At 43.9% G+C, this 27,919-nt stretch overlaps 1 protein-coding gene across 1 annotated transcript in view; it reads left to right on the top strand.

Annotated features, from left to right (window-relative positions):
• Positions 1 to 27,919, top strand: part of GORASP1 (golgi reassembly stacking protein 1) — a 276,910-nt gene that overhangs the window by 155,372 nt on the left and 93,619 nt on the right. The window contains exons 6-7 of the mRNA XM_078663201.1: positions 18,677 to 18,827; positions 19,663 to 19,798. Of these exons, the coding sequence (XP_078519327.1) occupies positions 18,677 to 18,827; positions 19,663 to 19,798 (287 nt within the window). The remainder of the gene's footprint in view (positions 1 to 18,676; positions 18,828 to 19,662; positions 19,799 to 27,919) is intronic.

The following is a 27,919-nucleotide window of genomic DNA, read 5'->3' on the forward strand; positions in this document are numbered from 1 at the left end:
GACCATAGCATTTTGTTTATAACTATCTCTTTAAATCCCATGACTTCTGCACCTTGGTCTCTCAACGGCAGTGATGCTGCCTTCCACGCTTCTTCGGGTAGGTGTTTCTGGAATCCCTCTGCCATTAATGGGGTGCAGGATTTCCTATCTGACACCCTATTAGTATTAAATGAGTGGCGTGGGAACGAAATAGTATATTTTGAAGAATTCATGCGAAACATCATCTTTTATGCTAATAAAACCTCCCGACCCAGAAAAGGGGTAGTGGTCCCTAGTATACTGCGTACCCTGAACAAGGAAATAAACAAACTAGTCCGTGAACAATATCTAGATAGAGTCATGGAACGTGAAAAGAAAATTTCCAGCCTAAAAAGAAAGAGATGTAGACTTAAGCTAAAAATAATAAAGTAAGGGAGGACAATGTTTGGATCAATTTGAGGGAATCTGTTGTTCATGGTAGGATTAGAGAATTTTGGGCAATAATCGGTAAGGGGTAAGGTTCTAGACTAAGTCCCTCTCCCATCCCTATAGCGGAAGAGGTATGGATTACTTATATTCGGGATCTTTATGCAGGGAACGGGACTGCAGGTGATGATACTGCCATAGATGCTACTCCCGAAGGTCTCATCAATTACCCCACTGAAGAAGAAATTGAGATAGCCATAAACATGCGTGCCTCTGGGGCGATGGGCCCTGACGAACTCCCCATGACGGTCCTGAAACAGGATCCTTCAAGGTGGAGTAAAATCCTGTATCCTCTGTATAAAGCCTGTTTCTTGTCTAAAACTGTACCTGCCTCTTGGAGGGGAAGTATCAAGGTCCCTATCTTTAAGAAGGGAACTAGGGATAGCCCCAGTAATTATCGTCTGATTGCTCTCCTCGACTCCATCGGAAAGGTCTTTGCGAAATGTCTTCTAAATTCCCTTTCCGTTTGGGTAGAGGAGAATAACATCTTGCCGTTTGAACAGACTGGCTTCCGTAGGGACCACGGTACGTTAGATAACCTCACCGCTCTTCATGTGGTTACAGATAAATATGTCCAGGTGAGAGGAGGGGTAGTGTATGCCGCTTTTATTGATTTCTCCACAGCGTTCGACAAAGTTGACCGTAGAACGCTGTGGAGAAAATTGGCAGCGCTTGGTCTCCCAAATTATTTGTTGGAGCTGGTTCGGGCTCTCCATACAGAGACCTGGTGTAGGGTCCTGTTGGGGGGCGAAAGGGGGCTGTCTAATCTAATTCCATCTTTGAATGGCCTTAAACAAGGCTGTTTACTGGCTCCCCTTTTGTTCTCCTTATACACGGCAGACCTACCCGCCGCCTTGTCTGCCAGAGAGGGCATTGCCCCGGTGGTGGGGGGGACCCCTATATCCTGCCTGATGTATGCCGATGATGTCCTTATGCTTGACTTGACCCCTAAAGGACTTGCAAATCGGCTACATGCTCTTCACGCCTTTGCTGTAGCCCATTGCATGAAGATTAATATTACCAAAAGTAAAGTCATGTGTATAGCTGGTAAGAAGAAGTGCCGATCTGTAGATTTTGGTTGGTTTATCGGGGGCCAAAAATTGGAGGTTGTAAATTCCTATACTTTCCTGGGAAAAATCATCACGGCTAACTTGAGTGAGAGGCTCCATATAGAGCATTGTTCACGCAAAGCTCTTGCCCATGGCAAAGGTTTAAATTCCCTATACCACGCAACGGGGAAACGGCACTTCCCGAGCTTATTGGAAGTATATAGAGCTAAAATCCCCGCAACAATACTGTATGGTATCGAACTTATAGAGGTGAAAAATTGGGACTTTTGCCATAAGATTGAGGGGAAACTTCTAAGATCTCTTTCTTCCCTAAATACTGCGTGCTCTTTGGCTGCTTGTAGGCTTGACTTTGGTCTTAGGAGTAGCTGGGTACAGGGATTATGTGCCCTAGTAAGATGGGTGGCCTGCCTTGCTAGAGCGGAAGTAGGGACTATGAGAGCTCTCCTCAGAAGTGAATTATTGGGTAATTTTAACGAGTTTTCTCAACTTGTACGTAATTTTAGAAAAGCTGTATCCCTTCTAAAATTAGATGAAAACGCTCTGTTTTTGTACTCCCCCTCACAGTTAAAACTCGTCTTAAAAGCAGCCTCGTGGGACCAATGTTTTCAATCGGATAAAAAGTTAATCTGTGAAAAAAGGAATGTAGACCTTCTCCTTAATTCCTTTGTGATGAAGCTACCGCAACCCTATGCTATATGGATCCTACCGCATGGTATTCGCAGATTTTGGTTTCTTTTACGTTACGATTTAATACCCTTAAATCTACTGTTATCCAAATGGTATGGCTCCTCTGCTCTGTGCAATTTATGTAAATTGAATATCCAGGACTGTATGCATGTTTTACTGATTTGCCCTGCGCTCCGTAAATTGCACTCCAGATGGTTAAAAGTTATTTGTCTCCGCCTTGGCATCGTCACTTTGAACGGCTTTCTTCATGCACTTTACTGCCCTCCTAATGAAATGTTCTGCTTCCATATTTTTAACTTTTTTAAAGGTTTTCTAGCTATTTATTAATATGTCCCTGGAGATGTTTTGACTTGCCGACCTCTTGTGGTTTTGGTTTTGCATGTCAGTTTGGTATTTAACCTTGTTTCTTAAATGGCACATTTGTGCAATGTATTTGTTCTGTTTTTTTATCTTGTATATTTTATGTGGCCCTCTTCTGAGAGCCAAAACATAATAAATAAATTGAATTGGGCGGGCCCGTTGTTGCCCGTTAGTGCCCGGTAGAGACCGGACCGGGCCATCCCCCTTGGTTTCTATTGCTAACCTTACCATCTTACAGCACACAGGGTTTCTCATATGTCCACCGTGCCTGGTAGAACCAGAAGTAAAACCAAAACTGCCCTGGCTGTAGCTCAAATCACTGGACCGATAGACCAATTCATCTCACGGACCAATGAGGTAATTGATCATAGTATCTCTCTTCTCGAACGTAGAGTGTCAATGGACCTCCATGAAAGCAAAACGCTCGTCCTTGGGTCTTTTAGCAACTGCAGTATCTCCTATCCAGCAAACACTTCCTACCCTATCCCTTCCCTTACCTGAGACTGTTGCTGATACCAATACAGTCCCATGCACAGTTGACTTATCAGTAACTCAATTTGAGTCTGATTCATTATCATCAGATGACCTAGAGGCCACCCCCGATCTAGTAGCATGTCAAACACTCGAAAGATCAGAATCAACTATAGATAATAATCTTCGAGGAGTAAGGGAAGGAGCCATTCCCAAACAAGGTAGTATAAATCCTTCTGATAACGCAGTAGCTCCTGTCATCCCTACGGGATATGAGAGGGAATCCAGGAGGGACCGATCCAAACACTCAACGCAACCCACACAACCAACGACAATTAGTTCGATAGATAACAATTTCTTATTTCCGCCTATTCTCATTGAGGACATGGATAACCCCTGTAAAATATGTAAAACCACATCCCAAATACTAACCTCAATTAAAGACCTTCTTTCCCAGCAGCTGAAACCTATAAAAATTAGTATAAGGAACCTGGAAGCTCAATTAGCAATCCTATCATCCACATATCCCAGTACAAACCCCCATCTAGCTAAGCAAGGGACAGGAAATGTTACTCACCCCATAAAAGCTCCTCTCCAACCAAAATCAACTATAGCAATAAAACAATCAGCCCCGATCATTCCACCCCCTCAAAAACCAAAACATGGTGTCCCAACACAAAACCTGCAAGATTCAATGTCTAGTGCACAAAAGTCCAAAACCACTATGGAGTTGCCCCAACATACGCCCAGCATAGGTCCGGTAAAAACAGGATTATTGGGGAAAATAGCAGGCAATGTAACCAGAAATCATACTATAAATAAATCAACACCTATATCCTCCAAACCAACGGTCACACCCCAGTTGATATCCAAAAAGACACCAAAAAAGACACCAAGAGTTAGGCGCCCAGTGCACCTCCCACCAGAGGCTACACCATATACAATCATTCTTACAGGGGTACCTGAACTAACGGAAGGTATGACTGAAACTGCCTGGGCACTTAAGAATAAGGTCATGCAGTGGCTGAGCATAAACAGACCACTAGAACCATACCACTCTGGAGGGATCTCCACAGTCCGTAGAGTAATATAGGTAGGCGGAGAACCTAAGTCGATCCACGGAGACTGCATCATAGTAACTTGCAGAGATCCATCTACCGTGGACCACATTTGCTCCTGGCCCTTACTGGAGAAAAAAGGTGCAATAGATGCCCAACACCTTTCTTTCTTCTATCCACCATTGAACACCCATCAATATATCTCTACCTCGAACTGGCAGCACCCCCAAGAAGATCAGTGGAAACAGGTGGGATATAGTTACGGCCACGGCAATAGAAATAGAACTAGAGAATGGCATAAGCAGCCCTGGCAAGGCAGACCCTATCATCCACTGGAGGGCTGGCAGGGTTTTCCAACAAGAAACCGTTTTGACTGCCTAGAGATGGTGGATTGACCATCAAGGTCCCAAAAACTCAAGAGCAAGAATACCCTTATCATGCTTTCTCCAGTAATCCCTAGATCTCAGTTATCCCCACCTAAAATCGGTAGTCAAGTAAGACAAACTTCGCTTATTAATATAAATTCTAAGCCCGGGTCTGTTGTTGTAGATACCTGTCACACCTCTACTAACGAAGTGATGACCAGAGTTCCGGTTATCCTTATGAATAGTATAGATCTTAACTCTCACCAGTCAAACGATTCGAGAGATACTATTAACACTCCGTTGATCTCGACAGAGAGTTTTCCTAGGGAACCTCCCGTTCCACACGTACCCCCAGACCCCAATAAATTGAACCTCTCCATAATGTATTGGAATGTTGCAGGACTGTCCTCCAAAATAACGCTAGAGTTATGGTCTGAAACAGTAAGGGAACATCAGGTACTTTGTTTCCAGGAAACATGGTCTACTACTCCAAAACATTTAACGGGATACAAAACCTTTTTCACCCCAGCAGTCCAGGGAGCCATGGGCAGGCCTAAGGGGGGTCTTGTGATTTATGTTGCCAATACCCTCCCCTGTCTATCCATCAGAATACTAAAAGAATCCTCGACCTACCAAATTATGCAAATACATTTTACAAATGACTGCACCTATATTTTTATTAATTATTATAATAACTTAACTACATTGGATTGTCTGACAATCCTATTAGAGATTGCCACTTTCTTGTCAGTTTTGCAAAATGATTCCAACCAAAACACAGTACACTTAATATGGGGCGGTGACTTTAATCTCCCACTCTGTATCAACCACAAAAGCGGAAATTGTGGGCTGCAAAACGAATATGGTAACCCCATGCCCCATTTTGCTCACTCGACTAGTGGAAATAAGTTAAATGAGATTCTATTTTCTTTAGATTTGGACTTTGCAAACGAGCTAGTAGATCCACAGAAAGATTTTTCTCCAACTTTCCATGGAAGAGGCTTCTTAACAACTATAGACTACATACTGTCCTCCCAATCGCTCAAGGGGCAACTAACCAATTTTACAACAGGGACAAATGCAATGAGTGACCATTATCCAATCAGTGTAAGAATCACCCCAAAAATGGTTAATGCACACTACGCAAGAATGAGTCTTTTAAATCAAAACTCATTAACCATGAATAAACTGAATGGCTACACAGTCAAATGGGCCAAGATTGACCCGGGGGAAGTGACAGATAGGATTCTTGAAAAATCTAAGCCTTGGGTACTTGAATGCTTATCTTCAGATACCACACCCCAGTCAATCGTTAATAGCTTTCAGAACATCTTAGAAACAATTGGTAAGGAACTCTTTGTCAAGTTAAAGAACATAAAGCCCTCTATTACGAGATGGTTTGACGCAGCTTGTCGAAAAGCCCTCTCAAGCTTGAAAGAAGCCTTACATAGACCCATGAGAAACCAAGTGGAAATTTCCAATTTAAGAAAATTATATAACTTAGCCAGACGGGAACGCAAAAAAGCAATTAAGCAAGATCTATGGTCACAACTCCATGATAGTAGCCAAAGGAAGGATAGCGCCCTATTCTGGCAAGTTATAAGATCTCCTTTTCTGGCCGATAGTACAGAAGGCCAGCATCTAGATGTTGCAATCACGGAGGATGACTGGGTTACGCATTTTTCTAAAATCTTCGGTTCATCCTCTCAAAATGCAACAGAAACAGGATCAGAACCAAGTGAACCCCATATATCGAAGAATAACATCTACCCGATAAATATTCTTTTTCAACACAGCGAAGTCATTAAAGCAATCAAGGCATCGAAACCAGGCAAGGCTCCGGGCCCTGACGGAGTTCCAATGGATATTTTTCTCCATAACATAGAACTCTGGTCACCGATAATCACTCAGGTTATGTCAGCAGTAACATCGGATGGGCTTTTCCAGTCATGGTCGACGTCTACCTTGTTACCCATCTTTAAAAAAGGCGACCACAACGACCCAGCCTGCCACAGGCCAATCTCCCTTCTGGATTCCATGGGTAAAATTGCAGGTCGAGTGCTCCTGGACCGTTTACAATCTTGGGCCCAGGAAAATGACATCATGACCGACCTGCAATACGGTTTCCAGAAGGGGCTTGGGACTGTGGAACAGGCCCTGAATCTTGCCCTTTTGACCGGGAAATATGTTAGCGCCAAAGGTGGTAACATCTTCCTTGTCTATGTCGACCTCAGTGCGGCATTTGACTGCGTCCAACACGGAAAACTTTGGCAAATACTTAGTGACCTTGGAGTGGATCCTCCTTTAATAGTCTTCCTCCGTGAACTTTATTCCAATGCCTCAGGGCGAGTCAGATATGGTACCAACGGAGAGCTGTCCCGCTTATTTCCAATAACAAAGGGAGTAAGACAGGGTTGTGTACTGGCTCCCTTCCTGTTCAACCTTTACACCAATGGACTAGAGCAGGCTATGCTGGAAGGGAGCCAGGATCTACCCCAGATAAATCACCATCCAATACCTACCCTGCTATACGCAGATGATTCAGTCATCCTGGCCCGCACATTAAATCAACTTCAGAAACAAATCAATAAATATAGCAGTTTTATGGACTCACTTGGCCTGAAAATCAATATAAAAAAGACCTTCACCATGCACATTGGCCCCAGGGTCAAAAACCAAAAATCAATATTGGTGGATAATACAAAGCTGGAAAAAACCTCTGTATATCCTTATCTAGGAATTCTCGTGGATGATGCTTTAAACTGGCGTCAAGCTACGGCCACTAGAAACCTCCTTTTTCGGCGTGCAACATCGGCCCTGATTTATTTTTCGAGAAAACTGGGGAAACCTGCTCCACCTGAACTCTTGAAAATATACTATGCTAAGTGCCACAGTGTGGCTACTTATGGGGCAGGCGTGTGGGGGTATGGCCATATAGATCACCTACAAGTAACAGAACGGCTTTATCAAATACGTGCTAGCCCTCCCGCAAAGTTCCCCGTACTTCGCCTCTCATAGTGAGCTTGGCATGGAATACATTACAGACACCATCCGTTCCCAACCTATCTTATTGTGGCAACGCATATGGACCAAACCTGAGTGCCATTTAACACGATCCCTCATTACAGACTGTCTATCCCTAACTAACTGGCACAAGATCCCATGGCTGATCTACGTGCGGAACTTTTTTACTGACCTTGGATTCAAGTCTTATTTTGATGATCCCGCCGCTATCGAAGATATCTCTAGAAAACAGCTAAAGTCAATGTGTTTGGCCCACTTGAGAAAGCTGCGAAATCAGGCAGAGATTATAAAAACTTTGAATATCCAAATTTGTGCAATACAACCTCTCAAAGGTATGCAACCCTACTTGTCTTATTTTCTGTCAAACTATGAGAAATTCTTATTAACAAGATTTCGTTTTAATACTTTCTTTCGTTTAGTTTCCTTTCCTGAAATTCACAATTGGTCTCGCACGCTTATGAACTGTCCATGCGATGGAATGTCTTCACAAACAACGATTCACATTATTTTGTTTTGCAAATATTATAAATCTCCGCGTAAATCTTGGATTATTCCACTTCTTCGATCCAGTGGTCACAGACAGTGTCATTCCGCATTTCTCTTTCTGCAGTGTTTGGACTCGCCACATGTAGCTAAATCTATAGCGACTTTTTTAAAAGCCACTATCAATACGTCAAAATCTCTCAAACTGAACAGGAACACTTAAATCATAAGTTTTCTTTTAAGTACCTCTTTTAAATTTTGTCTTTTGTAAATTTATTCTTGTGATGAAAAAATTTTCTATGTACTTTTTATGATTATAAAACTGGTAATCGAATAAAAGTTATTGAACTGAACTGAGTGCAGGCGGGGAATTCGGTAATAGAAGGGGGTTAGGGAAGGACCAAGTATTTAAGCCCAAAAGAGGGTTATATCGTAGCGCCTAGAGTAATTAAACCTCAAAGGGCGCGGATATAACTTCACTTAAAAACTAGCCAAAGAAGCTTTGTCTATGATCAAACCTCAAGACACCTGTTACAGCCACACTTTCAAGTGCTGTGTCTGACTAAAAGATGGGATATCCAAGCCAAAGAAAAGCTGCAACTTCCCTGCCCCTGATTACAAGCAGCCACAGAGTTCCAACGGCATGGTGATGAGTCCACGCATATACCGAACACCCTGCATAAACAGTACAACGACCAACCAGGCACTGGTCACCAAGCATAGTGTCTCTGCGAGAAGTTGGCCTGGTATATGCTGTCCAATAATTAAAGTAGACACCCTGTACCAGTCCAAACAGCCCTTATGGTGATTTAAGAGGTCAAAGATAACCTTAGAAAGCTATCCAAGTGGTAGATTTGGAGAGCAGCCTTCGGGCTTAGTCTTGAAGGAATGTTAAGCAGTTTGTTTTACCAGAATGCAACCTTATAGTATTGGTTAAATGAAAGGAGAACCACACAGTAGTTATAAAAATATGTATTTATTGATTTAACACAGTATCTTCTTCACGAAGATACTCCCAAAGCAAACAATACTGTAGCACAGAAACAATAGTAAATAGCACTAATTCACAGTGGGCTCCAGGGGGAGACCAAACCATATACTAAAATAGTGGTATAAGAACCACGACTCAAGTCAAGACAGTGTAAAGAAGATGTTGAATCACTGGGACCCCAAGGAACCACCCAAGGTGAGTAAGTAGGGACCCCACGGAGGGCAGGTGCAGTGTGGGAACACAACCAAGTGCACCTTACAATTCTATGGGAGAGTCGCAGTTGCAGTTTTAAAGTTTAAGGACCCTTCTAAGTGGACTTTGAAGAAACCCAGTGGAAGTTACGAGGTTGAAGAGCCACCCCACCCATGGATACCATAGTACCAGAGTTACGTATCCCAGGGAAGTCGGGGGCATAGGTCTGAAGTGGTGTCGGAAACCGCTGTCGATCTCTATGGAGGACTTCAAAGAAGAGCCACTGCTGGGAAGATGAAAAGTGTCAGTCGGATTCCAAAGGTGGATTCTTGATGAAAAGTACCTGAAAGCAGAGGGGACAGAGTCTGGGTCACTCAGGAGTAACCAGGGGCTCAGAAGACAAATGCCCACTGTTGGGTGCTTCAGGTGCGTTGAGGGGGTTCTTGACTCTGCAGCGACCGGGAACAGGAGACTTCTGACAACCAGGAGCCGGATACGAGCTGTCCCACGAAGGATGTCGAGTGCTGAGGGGTTGGTGTCGGCGGGAGCACCAACAAGCCTTGGCAACGGCAACCCACACACTAGGTCAAGAAAGGTTACGGTTCGGACCACCAAGGTCCAGGAGACTCATCGAACACAGGGGAGACCGGACAAGCCTAGAGCAACCAAGAAGTCCACGAAAAGCAATGTTGACCCACAAGAGGAACCACAGGCCAGAGGCACAGGAGTCACGAGGGGACCTCGAGCAGTTTCACACAGCAGCAGCCCATGTAGCCCTCTATGTGAGGAGGCCGGAGTTCTTTGTAGGAAATGGTGCCGGAGGTTGGGGCTACTTGGAGCCCAGTGGACTTGTTTTGGAAACGCTAACAAGCATATTCACTTGCAAAAGTATGGGGTGCACAGGGGTATGGGTATTGCAGGCCCCACAAGTGATTCTGAGCTCAAACTCGGTAAGCAGTCAGCTCAGACCTCAAGGGACTTGGAATCCCACCTCCTGTGTTACTGGAGCCTTAGGAGTCCGTAGAAGCAGCAGTCGGTCAATCGTGATGTGGTGCCTGCGGTTGCAGGGGAGTGACTCCTTCACTCCAAGGGAGATATCTTCATTTGTCGTTGATGCTCCACAGGTCCTACACGGAGCCTATATGTTGCACGGAAACAGACGATGCTTTGGACGGAGAAGGAGACTAAGTCGGGCCCAAATGAAGTCCAGAGTGTCCAGACTGTCGAAGTTCAGTGGTTTCTGGTTCAGAATCTTGTCCACGTCGAGTCTCAGGTCCTACAGCCAGGTAAGTCCTTTTGTACCCACAGGTGGGTCTGGACAGTGGGGTGGTTACTCCCATGCCCTTAGTCCAGTTTTGCGCCGGAGCTAACTGCTCGCAGGACTGGTTTGAACTGGACTATGCACAGGGACACCAAATGTGCCCCTCATGCTGACTTTCGGTCGCTGGCAAGCGCACCCACCCAGGCCTAATAAACTAAATCCTGACTGGGATGTGGTCACACCTCCCTGCGACAGGATGCCTATTCTGCTTTCCCCTGCTCGAGCTTGGCTCAGCAGCAGGAGGGCAGAAATGTGTCTCTGGTCGGCAGCAACCATTTTGGGCTGCCCGGGACTAGAAGGCCGGTACCGGGAACACCCGGGACCTTACAAAGCTAGTTTCTGAAGGGTGGAATCATACTTTCCACACCGGTTACCGGTGTGGGGGTATGATTCCACAATGTTTGACACCAAAGAAGATAGGGTTACTTTCAGCCATTTTAGAGTTGGTCGCATAATGCCGCTCTGTATGTCGTAAATGGCTGTAGCACTAACAACCCGGAATAATTGACTCCGTAGGCTGCAGGGGTGTTCTGCTTATGCAGTGGCACCCTCTCACTTAGAACCAAGCACCCTGCCTTCAGGATTGTCAAGGCCTGCTATAGGGGTGACGTATAAGTTTTAAGTGTAGTGACCTTTAGATATAGTGAACCTATAGCTTAAGTGGTGCATGCACTAACTTACACAGGCTGCTATGACAGGCCTGTAGGTTCCATTTTGCATGGCCTCTCATGGGTTCAACCCATTGGAGTCTTCTGGGTACCTATGCCCTGGGTACATGGGTACCATATACTAGGGACTGGCAAGGATACCCCAGTATCCAATCTGGAGTGTACCTAAGTAAATAACAGTTTAGGGAGAAAAGCAGATACATGGGGGTCCCGATTAGCAGGATCCCAGTCAGACTAGTCAAAAACCAGCTTAGCACCATGCAAAAGGTGGGGGTAACTATGCAGAAAGATCCTACCTTCCTACAGTCTTCAACCCCAGAAAAACAGGCAGACAGGACTACGGCCTAAATATGAGATCGGGAAAGATCTGGGTAGAGACTTTACCAGCTGCAAAAAGGAGGAAGCAAGGCAGAGAAAGCAGCCCCCCTGATAAGGCAAATACAATGAAACCAGGGAACTCTTAATCCAAACATAATTTTCCGCCAAATGAAGTCCCTTTAATAGATCTTCTTAATCAAGCGGAAGTAACGGGCCATCAAGGGACATCCGGGAACTGCCATGACACCAAGCTTGCCAAAAATCGACACTAAATTCAACTTCCTAAAGGATGCCGGATCTGTGCTCTTCTCAAGCAACGAAAAACTTACTGCACTACATATTCCTCTACTATTCTTTTCTCCCACAGCCTCGGCCACCAACTGGGAAATAGATTGAGGCGTGTCCCCCACATCCCTAACCTCCAACCAACTGGCTACTACAAATCCTGCTCAGCTGCAAAGTACGACTGCAAATCTTGTACAAAACCGTAAAGAGGATAACCAGGAACTGACACTGTCCAAGGGGGAGGCTGCAGGGTTTGGGCCTGCGGTCAGCAGGCACTCATGGAGCTCTACAAATCCTAGGCTTTTCTTTAAACTAGACACCCTGGAGAATCCAGAGAAGTGTGGCTGCAAATGTGATAATTATGCCAAGAAATCCAATTTTATAACCATTTCCATTGGGGAATGATTGCTATAATGGACTATGGATCTACCAGTGCTCAGAAAAACCTACCAGTCCCAATTATTTCTGAAAACTAAACACCCGGATGAGTTAAGAATAGTGTCATGCATGGGATTGCATCATATATTCTTACCCCAAATGACTTTAAATGTCAAAGTATGGGATCTAAAACTCACTTTCCTCCTTTGTGACAGAATTTCACAACTTGCAGCAAAACGCAAAAGTCCTACTTTCTTGCATTATAACACTTCTCTTAATGGAAATGGTACCGTACGTTGGTTAGTGGGCCTGTCGCACCAGACAAGGTCCTGTCAAAACTCTGACCATGTGAAGACTGTGTAGTGTCAATGTGGTCTTTGGATGGGTTACAGTTTTGGTCTGTTCTCGGTGTGCAGTGGCCCTATCCACACTTTTTGGTTGGTTCCATGACTCATTGGAATGGAAGACGGGGAGACTTTTGCCATCATCTTGAAAAGGCAATCATTTGTTGCATAAATATAAAGGGTAAATTCAGATGGATTTATTTTTGAATTTTTTAAGCCAGTTCTCGAGGTTTGCAGAGCATTCTTGGTACAAAGCACTTGCTGGTATTAATACAAGCCTTTCTACCCTGGATCTCTAGTTTTCATAAACTAGGCCCTGAAACCAAATGTTGCAGCCATCCTTCATTAATGGAGCAATGTAGGTGTTTTTAGGAGGTGTTTTGACATTCACAAGATAGTCTGGGCCGGAATACGAACTAGAATACGCACAAGCTACACAGTGACATTTTCAGAAATGCCCACGGTTGGTAGAGTTCCCTGGGTGCCAGCTGACTAGGGCTCCAACTTATCAGCCCGCCCCCCCCCCCCCCCCCCCCAGCCCCCAAGTGAAATGGAAATTGTAATTTTGAGAAGCAAAATTTAGACATATGGTCCTGCAGAAAGGGGGTTACCCCCCCCCCCCCCCCCTCCCTCATTCTTACTCCCCTGTTGGACAAAATGACTACCTGGTGCACATGTTGACCTGATGTCAACATAGGCTGGTGCACTGAGGACTCTCCCTCGAGGCCTATCAGTCTATTGCACTAAGGACTTAATCACTCCTGGGCTGCATGTTGCATTAAATCACAACAGTGACACTTAACATTTGAAATTTGATTCTCATTTCTTTTATTATTTCATTTTCTCTTTTTTTCATTCTTTAAAAAAAAAAGAACTTTTATTGAAAGTGTATACATCACCGAAAACGAAATCACTTCTATGATGACATCAAATACACATAGCACATATCTACATATATAAATTTGCTTGACAAAAAATAGAACCCTGGAAAAATCATATAAATACATCAATGTCACAAAACCATTCAAACTCACACAAACTTCATACAAATTGCATCTGAACAAGGGGGAGATTGAGTGACAAAAAAAACCTCCACGACCAGATTGGATCTTGTGTTCAAAATACAGAACTGAACATAGGGTCGACGCGCATTTCGGCGGTATATGAAGAGTAGGTAAACCACCTTCATCAGGACCTTTCCAGATACCCAAATAATTCTCACCGCACCCAGGGGACCTAAAACGACATAAAAACGTCACTGTTACGAGCCCATAACTTATCTTTTCATTTAATGATTGGATCAAGATTCAAGACACATTATAGAACTAACAAATAATAGAACCCATGACACCAAATTTTCTCACTCCCACTACTCCCATCATTCTTTTTAGGCCTACAATTCGTGGTATATAGATCGCTCTTGACTACCTGGGGCAGGAAAGTTCTGGTGATTCTAATATAGCCCCTAAAGGGAAAGAAGAATCTGTGTGGTGCGCTGGTTTGGAGGCTGTAGTCCAAAGCCAGACGTGGCTGAATTGCCAGCCACATCATTTGCACAACAAAGGTGATGTAGAGACCATAAACATCTTGTCCTTCATTCTCCAGGTGTTAAGAGGTTGTGTCCATGTTTAGGCACCCTTCCTGAAAATTGTTCTGCTATTGCCTACCTATGTATAGGGATGTTGGTACCTGGTCATCTTCTCTTGAATGATCTTTACACTTTACTACTGCTCTTTCTAATCCAATATGACATATGTCTGTCTAATCCGTTTCTGTGCAGGGATAACTAGCTCTGCATTTTTGCTTTTACTTATTGCTTTGGGACATGGGGGACGATAGGTCATCTCTTAGAAGGCCTACAAGAGGAAATGCCCTTTATCTCAGAAGAGAGACTCTTTTCTTAGTTAAGCTGCTGAAGTATTACTTGCCTAATCAATATATCCTCCCAGCCTTGGAAGAGAGCAGTTAGAATTCAGAACCATACTTGAAAATGACCTTCACTGTCAACTTGCACAGAGGTTTGAGGTTGGCAGTGGGCCGATCACCATCAGTTAAAGATATTTTCCTTTGGTCAGGTCTATGCCGTGCATCTTCCAAGTGATGGCCAGTCTTACCTGCCGATTATTTAGAACAAGGAACCATCTTTAGCCTAACCTGGGTATCTAGCTTGTCTTCCTGAAGTATCCTGAAAGGTCTGTACATGTTGATCCTGCTGGATACTCTGCTTTACAAAGAAACCCTAGTTTTCTCTTTGGTTGGCAAAATGCCTGGGTGTGGACTAGCACTTGAGGGCAACATGCACCAACGAATGCCTTTACTTGTTTTAGGGTTAGATGCGGAAGATGTTCATGACTTCCTGTGCTGATGACTTTTAGCATTTGTCATCTTCTCATTTGAGGTGTGCTTGCTAGGAACATCCACACTACCTATGGAAGAGTTAAGATTTTATATTCTGCAAGTGGGTGTGACCTCTGGGAAATGTTGGAATGTGGATGAAGTATTGAAAGGTAAATATTGTCATACGATTGCAAATGACATTGCCTGATTGGGTAAAGGGCAGGTTTCCCAACATCTTTATTGTATTAGTCCTCAGTCAGGTAAGTCTGTGTCTTCAAAGTGTAGCACTGATATAATCACATGGTCCGTCTGTCCTTCTAACCAATCCTTGCAGAGGAGAAAGTCCTAAATCAAACTACTGTATGAAGAGTGTGCATTCTCCGGTTTATAGGAGGATGTGGTTTCTACCATTCCTGTGCCCTGTTGGTCTTCCAGCTTTCATTGTATATCACAAGCGATTTAAAAAAAAAAAAAAAATTTTATTTGTTTATTGGTTTGCCTTTGGTTCTCATTTCGAGAGCCTTTATTTAAATGATTATTGTATTGCCATTAATTACTACGTGAAGGGGAAAAAGATAATCACATGGTTTACAGACATACAGGACATGGGCGATTTGACAATTACATCTTGTAGCTCATAAGCGACCATAAATGCATACATTCTAATAAGGCGAAATCATACAGGACTAAAGAGTTCAGCGGCAGTACTGCAAAAACAGTAATATTTGGAAGGTGGAGAAAGAGAGGGAGGCGTTATTCCATCTACATTAATTCACAAAACCGCATCCATTTGCCCCATTCCTTTTTTGGATTTTTTTGTTTTTTTGTTGGGCCTACCCAAAACTTCAAATACATTTTTCAGCATGCATGTTGCAATACACACTGGCCCACCTGTCCTCAATCGTTGGGAGTTATATACCACTCTATCGTCTGGCAGTATCGCAGCTTGCCACCATCAGACCCAGGTCTTAAACCACTTTGGTGCATTTCAGGGTTCCCGTTAGTTCTAAATGCCCGAGACCTCAATACGCGTGTTATTTTTGGACTATCCTAGTGGCTGTGACCAGTGGGGGAAGAAGATATATGGTGTGCTTTTTTGATGTTTTTTTACGTTTTGGGGAGTTTGCTTTCATTGGAGAAAAGTCTACAGCTAGGATTAACAATGCGGTGTGGCTTGCGTTAATTGTCAAATGTACAATAGAATTGATTTGCTTCCTGGACATCCAGGTTCTTATACATCACTTTGATATCATTACCTTTAACAAATCCGCAAGTTGCTACCTCATGCTTTGTCCAAATCCTTACTCTTTGTATTTTTTTGCGGATGCAAATTCACATCTATCTGGCGGACATGTATTTCCGTTTTAGACCATACATTCCCACCTTTTGGCACCTTACTAAACTGCTAAGGCTGAGCGGTCCATATATGTAACTCCTTTACGTACTGAAAAAGGTAAATTGGTCTACCTGTAGGATGCACAAGTCCATGTTTTCTTCAGAAGACTTAGCGCAGACCAGGACAGTTTGTTTGTTCTATAATCTGGGCCCTGGTGTTAAGTTTACCTTTGAAAAGATGCGCCTAACGCAAACTGAAACGGCACACCTTATTGTGAATACACTCCCCTCAGGGCAGCTGCAAACTTGCGGCTGTCCTCTGACCGTATATTCTGTGGAATATGGAGCAGCTCCTTTCAAGCTGCTCCGGATTTGAAGGTGCAAATTACACCTGTCTGCACTTTAATGATGGGACAGTGATTTAAACACCCCGCCCCACCCCCAATGCCCGCTCCTTGCATAATGGTGCAATGAGTGAATGCCACAGCCTGTAGGGAGATGTCTGATGGGGTTCCGTCGGACCAGCCTTCCCCTTTCCAAAGGGCTGCCCTTAAGTAGTGCACTGATAATGTGACCTTTTTGCGACACACTCTGTGCCCTGGGTGCAAAGGCTGGAATTGCTTCATTTGCATGGAACCACGCCCCATGCACTCAAGGGAATGCCTTCTCAAGATGGCACTTGTGCATCAGTGTTACAGAAGGGCCCACAAGCATCACTGATGCACTCCTTCTGGAATACCATTGTGCCCCGGGGAGCATGCATCCATTTTGTCTCCAGGGCACTATGCATAATAATGGCCCAGATGTATAGTCAAAACAATGAGCAACTGAAACATCTGCATACATAGAACATTTCTAGGGTAAGTTTAGAAGAAAGTTACTTTCTGGAGGCTAGTGAGCTATTGGAGTGCAAGAGTTAAGCATTATGCTAGCCCGTAGCTGGATATTATGGCCTTCTTTGCCATGAATCTTGGTGTGCTCAATAACACACTTGAAAAATGTGTTCACTAGGAGTAACTTGCCTATAGCAGAGATAAGCAAGTTTTAGGTTTAGAAGTCTAGCTGAGTCAAGTTCAGTTGTGTTGGTCTTGAAATTAATAAAGGGCACCTTTGGATAGGGTTCAAAGACTGTTCAGTTTGTGGTGAGGTACATCAATGTAATACATGTGAATACAGTTGATGTCGTTCTTGTATCTCCTTAATCCATTCTTCATTATGACGACTTGGGATTTTATTAAGATTCATAAAGCTCATCTTCTGTGTAAATTGTTTTCTATTAACTGTATACGCTGTAAGACGTAATGTTCACTGGAAATGATCTTCATGTGGGTTACTAGAATGAAATTATAGCCTCTGTCCTGGAAACCAGGTTATGGGACCGGTTCTTTTTTTTATTCAAGAAATGGATGCTATCCCATTGTCATGTCCTACAAACATTTGCACAATTGAAATGAATTGACTGATTCAGTAATGCCAAAAATGCTTTGCCAGACCGACTAGCAGCCTTGATGTGGTGCCCAAATTGTTTATGCCTGACTGCAGAAACCTCTGTGTTTCAAGTCTTAAAATGGCACCTTACCTCCTGCCCGACCTTTCTCTGCCAAGTAATCTGCTAGTAGTTCCAGATGTGAATAGTTTGCTCCACTGTCTACCACTGATGGTCAGTTAGAGTTCCCCACAGGGAGTGTTCTACTGTGTTCAGTTGTCTATCTTTCACTAGATCTGGGGTTGTCCCAATGATTGGTTCACACATCATTGCAACGACATGTCACGGATATCAGTAGAGACTCGTTCATCAAAATGTCTGCCTTGTCTATTTACATTAACCTGTTGTAACTTCAGCATTTTAGGGGCCTCCACCTACCCTAAATCCCCAGGAAAAGTAGCTTGATTGGATGAGATGAGACCCACTGACTAAACTCCTTTGTGAAATAAACAGTTTTGACCAACACTACCCAGGACAGCCTTGCTGCCCCTAGCACGTATTGCAGATAGCACTTCAAGAACATACTGAGCATTCATAGTCTGATATAAATGATTTCACTACACACACAAAGAAAGCCTCTATGGCTAAGCACTAAAGAGGCCACCCTAGAGCGATTACAAAGGTTACTGGATATGCTGGACTACGATTGGCTAAGAGTCATATGCCTGACATTTTGGGGACTACGTACAAGACTACATGCATACTACATACTCCTGGGGTATATTTTAGTATACTGCTTTTGAATTCCAACAAACTTTGAGAAGAATAATAGGAGCCAAGTGTCTGCCATGGAGTCAGTTACTTGAGTTAAAAAACAAAAACAAAAGTTGGGGTGTTGAAGGAAGCACTGGTGCATCAATGCTGGGCCCATTAGACCACAGTTGTATTGGTTAATAGTGAAACATTCATGGATGCAATTTAAGCCATTGTTATATGTTCTTATTGTGTTGCTGTGTTCATTGTTCATTTTGCAGAAACTATTGAATACTATATGCTAGTTTCTATTGAATTCAGTTTTTTTAAATCTACTTCTTTTAGCTTAGGTTGTGGAATCGGTTATGGTTATTTGCACAGAATTCCTCTCCAGTCCGTTCCGCTGACACCCACGAAGAAACTAGATATCCAACCACCATCGCCCTTGTCATCAGATGGAAGTCCTTCCCTGGCTGCTACAAATGGATATGATGAGGTGTGCTGTATGGGTTTTCTTGTGTTTTTTTTTCACCATATGAAGTGTTTGGATAACTGGACTTTGTCTTCCTCTTTGTACCATGTGTGGTAACAAATGTGAGCCTACCCATGCATCTAATCCAACATTTTCTAGGTCTGCCTTTTTAAATATGCTGATCACTGGCATAACCGTTAGTTTGTGGTTACAAACAGCTAGTTAAGTAGTACTCACTAGCCGTTTGTTCTGCAACGATCTGGTATTGAGTCCTTATCCTATAAATTATTCTCTTCAGATTCAAAGCTCTCTAAAATGAGTGCCTTCATTTGGGTAATGCTTGCCAGGAACTCCATTATTTTCCATTATAAGCAATCAGTAGCTCCTATTCCTTGCTAGCCTCGACACAATTTAGGTATACAGAGAGTCTAGCGGCTCCATTGCATGGTAAGATGTACCAAAAGGCTGTGCACTGCCACTGTGTAACCTTTTGAGATCTTGATAATTAGGTGTCTCACTATTACCATTATACTCGCTACCATTACCATCACTAAAGCAATCTGCATCATGAGCACCACTACTGGTACCACTATCACTGCCGCTATTGGTTGTCCTATATTTTGAGGGTGACTTTCAGATAAGTGCAGATTGCTTGAAAATTGAACAAGCCTTTCTCAATGACTAGTGCTTGTTGTAGATTGTCAATGAGTTAAACAGCACACTGTTCCCTGGTGATGATGCCCTGTTTTTCCTTATAAAGATACTTGCATGGCTTGCAGTGCATTTGCACTAAAACAGTATATTTTTCTTTGCCAAGAGCAGTCTAGCAGAACACTGATTGTTTCTCTTACTTTTTAAGGCAAATCTTGTGGCTGGCTCTCACACTGATAATGCTGAAGTTGTGGATTTGGTGAAACAAAATGAGGACTTGATGGGCTATGAAATGGATACCTCCCTTCCTCCTCCTCCTCCAGTCCAGAGAGTCATGGATCCAGGTACAAGTTGCATTTTGGGATGTAATTGGTAAGGTCTGGCTCGGACAGATTTAGGGGACTTGCCAGTCTTGTGTTTTCCTAAGATTCATAATCAATATACATACACGTACATACAGTCAGTCATGTTCATATGTAATTAAGATATTGGTCCCACCACTGCATACTGCTTGGAACAATTGGGTCTGCCATTACTTCTGTTGGCTTTCATGCACTGATTGCAATTACATTTTTGCTAGATATAGCAACCTAAAAAGGAGTGCCCTTCAGGGCTAGTGCTGGTGTGCAGGGGCTTCTTGGACAACTAGTGTGCTTGCAATTGATTGATAAACATATAGGTTTTGCCAATTCGTGTCTGTAATGGACAACTTTCCACAGGTTTTTTCCCTGCACTGAGCTATATGTGGAAATGGTTTCATGGAGTATGTTTACTTGAACACTTTAATACTAGATTTTAGATTAAGTGGTTGACTCTTTAATGTTGACTGATAAATAACGTTTTCATATATTGCTTGCAACCACAGCCGTGTCATATCTGTAGATCAGGAAGCAAGAGTTCCAGTTCTTCACAATTGTGGTATTATATGGATTTTTGGTGACAGGCCAAGTCATTGTTCTCTGGGTTTCAGTGCAGTCATTTTACCATTGCACCCACATCCTGAAAGCAGTCGCTTAGCTTGCCAAACTATATTTACCTTGCAAACTTGAACAATCTGTTTTGTTGAATAACATACTGAAGCTAGCACAATTACTGAGATTCCTTGGCAACTTTCCACGGTCTGCTACAAGGTGGTAACTGATATTGTCTAGTTCCACTGCTCCACCTTTACACTGTACAAGTCTGCCTAAAAACACTCCTAGCTCTCTTGAAGGTGTAGTGTAGTTACTATTATCCCAATAGGCTCTGCGCATTGGAATAATACCTTCAATAGTATAGACCTAGGACGGAGGTTAACTAGGTCTTCTACTGACGATATTAGACTTAAAGTTTTTGGTTTTGCCAGCTAGCTCAGAGTTCACTAGAAACTTTCTCGAATAGGCAAGGAGGAGTTTAACCTCCCTGGATAGACAAGAAGGGATTTAGTTTCCGACAACCATAGAACATGACAACTTTGCTCTCCCCTAATCAAGAGTGTATCTCTAGAGTCGTGTGAAAACAAAAGACAACTTATTTTACTCAGTCAGTTCAGTGCATTCTTAGTTTCACCAGATTGTAGAGAAAAGGAAGAGACGGGCGTGTTCAATAAAAGATGTTATTTATTGATCAGTCTCTTTTCTCGTACAAGAGAAATGAATCGATATTATTGCGATACTTATGGTTAAGTAAAGTGCATACAATAAAAGCAGGAGTATAAAATAATACTGCAGAAGCATTGATATGGTTTCTAAGCCATATGATATTTAAAACTGATAAAATAGATACATACATATATACATTTGACTAATCGTACTCAACTGGTGCTTCTAACCACGCCTACCCCAGTGTACCTGACCTAAGCCTAATACGTGGGCGGGAGTAGATAAGTAGCAGTTTAAGTTAAGTTTGTTTTGCCAAGTGACTGACTCAAGAATTCTCTGCAAGGGGTTATTCAGTTCTGTACCTGAGATCTAGAATGGTTGAGGGCTGGTATCTCTCGTCTCTGGTCTTGATATTCCAGCTGCCTGCGAGGGCTTCTTGGAAGCGCCGGAGCTGGATTTCTCGGCAGGAGAAAAGCAGCGTCTTGTTCTCAGCGCGTCAGGAAGGCGAGGCAGCGCCAGCGGGGTCCGCTCTGTGCTGGCCTCTTCGGCAAGTCTCGCTGCTCCGATCTCGTCACCACCGCGTGTGTTTGCTTAAGGCAATGTCGGAAATATTTATACCTGTAAGGTGCCGAGATTGACGTAAGGATGGACATAGATACGTCAATAAGGATGTCGTACGGACTGGTCGTTAGCACATTCTTTACTGAAGTTCTCGGTGAAATCAAAACAATGGCCGCAGGGATTTTCCCAGGTTGTCATAGGTTTGATTTGTTTTGAGAACTCCGTATGCCTTATCAGGGGCTGGAGGAATAGTGCTTGCCTAATTAGATGGCAAGCGTTATGACCTAATCAGATAACGCGTTCCTGTGCCGCGGTGTGACTTAATCAGATAACGTTTTTTTTGTACCGTGGGATGGCTGCTAGTTAATTATTATCCAGAACAGGGTCAGGAATAGGGGGATCGATACAGAACCTATAGGAATACATCACACCCACTCCACGCAGACTATGTCCATATTTACAAATCTAGGCATAGTAAATATACTAGTAGAGCACGTGTATACCGTACCACCCCAAAATACATCCATATGCATTTTGAAACCATGAAATATACGAAAAGATATATATATGCATTATATGCACTCAAGCAGTATAACAATGCTAAATAAATTACGCATATTCATACATCATTATTAATAAAATATGAAAATTACACATGAAATGGCTCTTAAGACAGAAGAAAAAAATGCGAGACCATTTCATCACAAAATAAAATATATATGAACATGCCAGAGGGCAGCTAATGTCTCTAAAGTTCCTAAAATAGAATTTTAGTTCTCCAAGAATAGTTTCTACTTTAAGCAGAAGATAAGTGTCCCGAAAAATTGTAACATATTTTGGGGCCGCTGAAAAAATTATGTTCCGCTGTTCGTAAACTGGAGAAAAATTGTTCACAATACTTTATTATCAAAGTTGAAGGCCAAATTCAGGGTGTTGGGAACGCCGTGTGCTAGCTTGCTCAAAAGCCATTATTTCTGCTCTGGTGAGAACATCATATCATTTAGACTCTCGAAAAAGCTGTCAACAGCTTCCTGTGAAAGTTCCATTAACTCGGAAAAAGATGTTACCATGCATTCATGAGCATGATTGCCTTCATTGATGTTTCGATCAGCATAGCTGACAGAAGGTCGTACCTGATCGATGCTGCTTTCATCTTGAACCTCACTACCCCTCAATCGTAGTGGTGAAGTCTCCACGAATGCCGTCATCAGGATTGGTAGCCGCTGGGGACAGCACAATGCATGAGCCGTGACCGGACCCAACAAAGTTTCTGCATCCATTGGCGCATCCGATTGTAGCGTCAGACAGGTGTCCAACACGCATTCTTCTCCGCATAGCAAGCACCTTAATACAGGTAAAACACAGCTTTGTCACATTGGTCTAAATGAAAGAAACCAAGTCATGTTCAGGTCTCTAAGCCGGGACAGTCCAAGGATTTTAGATATCTGGTCCCGGTATCCAATGGCTAGGATTGTTTCTTCCCTTGTCGCAGGTGTTTTGTCTGTGACACGGTTTGCCATAGCGAAATAACAGGATAAAAAATAGGATTCCTGCCACTAGTCCCAAAAGGAGCGGAAGTCCACCAAAGATGGAATGGACAAAGTCCGGAAAAATACCCAGAATGGTTTTAAATGGTGTTAAAGCCCCCGAAAACACTGTCTTAAATACATTTGAGACTCCACTGGTATCAGAAATATTTAAGATTTCGTTCAGGATTTCTGCGAAATGTATGGGGGAATTAGTTGATAACAATGAATGAATCTCTACCGTTGTCCTTGCAACTTGGAGATCATACGTTTCTTTTGATGACGTGAGCCTGGTCGGCGTCTGAAGGAGCACTGTTTTCATTCTGCTTAAAGTATCAACTCGAATGGAAGCAATTTTCAAATTCGGCCATAACCTTGCCTCCCTGTCTGGCATTGCGCTGGGGAACAATACTCGTTCACAGCACATGACCTTCGCCGTCGTAGTTATGAGATAAGGTATTCCGGGCACCAAGCTACAACATCTGCGGTCTACAATTATAATGTAACTCCCGTTGGATAGTCTCCTAAAGAATGGTTCTATTTGTGTCGCAGGTGTGCCTAGCTGGTGACATGAAAGGTTATTTGAGGACCCTTAACAGGCTCCGTGTAAACTAATACCATTACACAGAAGTGTACCGCTTAGTGACATCGCACAATTATTGCCACTAAAAAACACTTTCCGGCCTTTATTACTGACACAAGCATGTGAATAGGGCAAGTTCCATGTTGACTTAATGTACCCTTTACCCAATTTTTCGTACATGCCAGCCTGTATATATTTTTGGCAGTATTGAAACCTGAAAGTAGATATTGGAATATTAATTATTCCATGTATTATCCATTCACTGACAGGTCGTTCTGACATTGTCAATGGTAATCTCTCGAGTTTCTCAATGCTCAGGATTGTATAATCAGCACCCTTCTGTGCCATACTGATTTGTTTATCAGTAAGGTTAAAGATATTGAATAGTGACGTTGTGTTGATTAAACGCCAAGGCACATAGCCTGAATGCAGATTTTGTAACGTCCAGCCAAGTTGTACAATAGAACGCAATTGGGACTGACCGTGTTGTAACAACAGTAAGTCTTGCGATATTATGTCGATTGCTGAAGACACAATGCTGTCCAAAGAGTATATTCTGGAGGACAGAGTCATTAACCCATTGTCCACTACAGAAAGTGATTTTTCCAAATTAATACGGTCAATTTCCCGTATTCTCTCTGACGTTTCAATTTGAGTTATTTTCCAGGCTTCGTTATAAGCTGCATATACAGAGGCTGCTATGAAGCGTTTTTGACGCTGTTTGCGCGGTCCCATAATGAAATCACGCAAGTCAGCACCATCAGTAAGTAAAGTTAGGTGTTGCTTAATTTCTGCCAGCGTGGATGTTTGTAGCCATTGAAGGCAGAGCTTGCCCACACTGTACATAGTAATTATTCCTGGGTGTTGTCTTTGGGAATATCTAGGGTCTGGCCTTGTCAATTTGAACCCCTGGATTTTGTTCAGGAATCTGTCTTGACAGTTATTAGTATCTGTGGGCCAGATCAACCACTGTTTCCAATCAGGATGTGTTCTGTTTTGGCTTAATATATGGTTTACGTCTATCTCCTCATCTAAAGATATATTACCGTTCATTGATGGCTTTGGAATAGACGGTTTGTTGAAGTCTTTGATTTTGGCTAGGCCAAGACAGGTAGTTTGTTGAACAGTGTCATTCAAAAATATAATTTGTTCTGGGATCATGCAGGCTCTAAACAATGATTCTATACCTTGTACTTGCCATTCCTTTGTACCCCAAACACTTTTTACTTCAACATTTTTGTCCCAGTATTCAAAACCAAATGTACTCATTTGCTCAAAAAATGAGTCTGAATATATCAATTTAGTGTTTGTAAGCATGGTCTTTGTACCTGTCTTATTTGATAATTTGAAATAAAATGTTTCTGCATTACTTGTGTTGAACCCTGAAAAATATGAATATTTGTCATAAAAAGTTCTTGAGCTACCTTTTGGAGGGGTTGCACAGTGTTCCCATTGATTATAATTTAAAACATTTCTAGGTTGTGCAGATTTATGCAGATAATGATTACTATAGTGATTATAGCAGAACATTTTATCATAATTAGACAAACCCTGCAAATCATGTTTTGTAAATTTAGCAGACATCACTAGGTCAGACATCATATTATTAATGCTTTCAACGTCCCAATCATCAGCAACTGAGCTTGGTTTTACAAAGTCACTCAATGAGATCTTGATTTGATGTGGATACTTCAGGATTTCAACCGGACCATGGATTTCATAATCAGTATTGTCCCATGCTACCCCACCGGGTATAGGATTGGCTGTGAAGTTGACTGAAGAAAGTTCTCTTTTCTCGACGTGTGAAGACGTGTGTGGTTTGAGGACCAAGTTGATTTTCTGGCTTGCTGTGTCCATTTTAGCATATTTTCCCTCAATGAAGTGTCCCAAACATAGTACCATGATGAGCCAAAGTATGAGGATAAGTGCACCTAAGGCCACCCAGAATTCAATCCATGGAGAAATCAGATAGGTTTCTTTCAGATGTTGAAAAAGTTCCTTAGCTTTGTCTTTAAAGGTTTTTGTTGATGTTTGTTCCTTTGATTCACTCAGGTTTTCAGATGAATCACTGAAGTTGATGAAGTAACCAGATGCCGTTCTGTCTATTGTTCCTATTGTTTCAGGATTGTTGTTTGCTTTATTATTGTGTTTTGTTGCAGCAGCATAGTCATTTGTTACTTCATTGTAGATTGGTGTGTCTCTGCTAAATGTTTTTTTTTGGGTTTTTAGAGGTTTAAGTTCCATAGCATTGTTGCATAGTCCTTGTTGTTGTTCTGTTGGCATTTCAAATGTGAGTAGCCTCTTAGATTGAACCTCTCAATCAAGACATTTATAGAGCGCACTACTCACCCGTAGGGTCTCAAGGCTCTAGGAGGGGGGGGGTGCCGTTACTGCTCGAACAGCCAGGTCTTGAGCTTCTTCCTGAAGGAGAGGTGGTCTTGGGTCAGGCGCAGGTCGGTCGGGAGGGAGTTCCAGGTCTTGGCGGCCAGGTAGGAGAAGGACCTTCCTCCTGTTGTCGCTCTTCGGATGCGGGGGACGGCGGCGAGGGCGTGGCTGGTTGATCTGAGGTGGCGCTTGGGAGCGTAGAAGTTGATTCGGTTGTTGAGGTAGCTCGGGCCTTGGTCGTGTAGTGCTTTGTGTGCGTGGGTGAGGAGACGGAAGGTGATTCTTTTGTTGACGGGGAGCCAGTGCAGGTCTCTCAGATGTCCGGAGATGTGGCTGTTTCGTGGGATGTCGAGGATGAGTCTGGCTGAGGCGTTCTGGATCCGCTGGAGTCTCTTCTGGAGCTTGGCGGTGGTTCCGGCGTAGAGGGCGTTGCCGTAGTCCAGTCGGCTGGTGACGAGGGCCTGGGTGACAGTCTTCCTGGTCTCGGTGGGGATCCACCAGAAGATCTTCCGTAGCATGCGCAGGATGTTGAAGCATGACTAGGAGACGGCGTTGACTTGTCTGGTCATGGAGAGGGAGGAATCCAGGATGAAGCCCAGGTTGCGTGCGTGGTCCGTCGGTTTGGGTGCGGTGCCCAGGGCGGGGGGCCACCAAGAGTCGTCCCAGGCGGAGGGCGAGGAGCCCAGGATGAGGACCTCCGTCTTGTCTGAGTTCAGTTTCAGGCGGCTGGTCGTCATCCACTCGGCTACACCTCTCATCCCTTCGTGTAGGTTGGCTCTGGCGGCGGCGGGGTCGTTGGTCAGGGAGAGGATCAGTTGGGTGTCGTCGGCGTAGGAGATTATGTTGAGGTTGTGTTGGCGTGCGATGGCCGCGAGAGGGCTCATGTAGACGTTGAAGAGGGTGGGACTCAACGAGGATCCTTGAGGGACGCCGCAGATGACTTCGGTGGCCTCTGACTTGTACGGTGGTAGACGGACTCTCTGTGTTCTTCCGTCGAGGAAGGAGGTGATCCATTCCAGTGCCTTCCCCTGGATTCCGATGTTGCCGAGGCGCTGCACTAGGGTGCGGTGGCAGACAGTGTCGAATGCCGCGGAGAGGTCCAGGAGGATGAGGGCCGCTGTTTCTCCGTTGTCCATCAGGGTTCGGATGTCATCGGTGGCAGCGATGAGGGCGGTCTCGGTGCTGTGGTTGGCTCGGAAGCCAGACTGTGAGGGGTCGAGGGATCCATTCGTCTCGAGGAAGGCGGCCAGTTGTTTGTTGACGGTCTTTTCGATGACTTTGGCCGGGAACGGGAGGAGCGAGATGGGACGGTAATTCTTGAGTTCGGTAGGGTCCGCTGTAGGTTTCTTGAGTAGAGCGCTGAGTTCTGCGTGCTTCCAGCTCTCCGGGAAGGTGGCGGTGTCGAAGGAGGTGTTGATAATGTCCCGCAGGTGGGGTGCGATGACAGCGTCGGCCTTGTTGAAGACGTGGTGAGAGCAGGGGTCGGTCGGAGATCCGGAGTGGACGGAGTTCATTGTGCGGACGGTGTATTCGGTGCTGATCGGAGTCCAGGCGCGGAGGGTGGTGGTGGGTAGCGTTGCTGTGTTTGTGGCGTGCGTCGGTAGGATGCTGAAGCTGTTGTGTATGTCCGCGATTTTGTTGTGGAAGTAGGAGGCGAGGGAGTTGCAGAGGTCTTGCGACGGGGTGATGTCGTTGTTTCCGGCGTTGGGGTTGGAGAGCTCTTTCACGATGTTGAAGAGTTCCTTGCAGTTGTGCGCGTTGTTGTCCAGCCGGTCCTTGTATGCACTTTTCTTGGTGGCGCGGATCAGTTGGTGGTGTTTCCGGGTGGCG

This window comes from Lissotriton helveticus, chromosome 10 (assembly GCF_964261635.1).
Source record: "Lissotriton helveticus chromosome 10, aLisHel1.1, whole genome shotgun sequence".
NCBI lineage: Eukaryota > Metazoa > Chordata > Amphibia > Caudata > Salamandridae > Lissotriton > Lissotriton helveticus.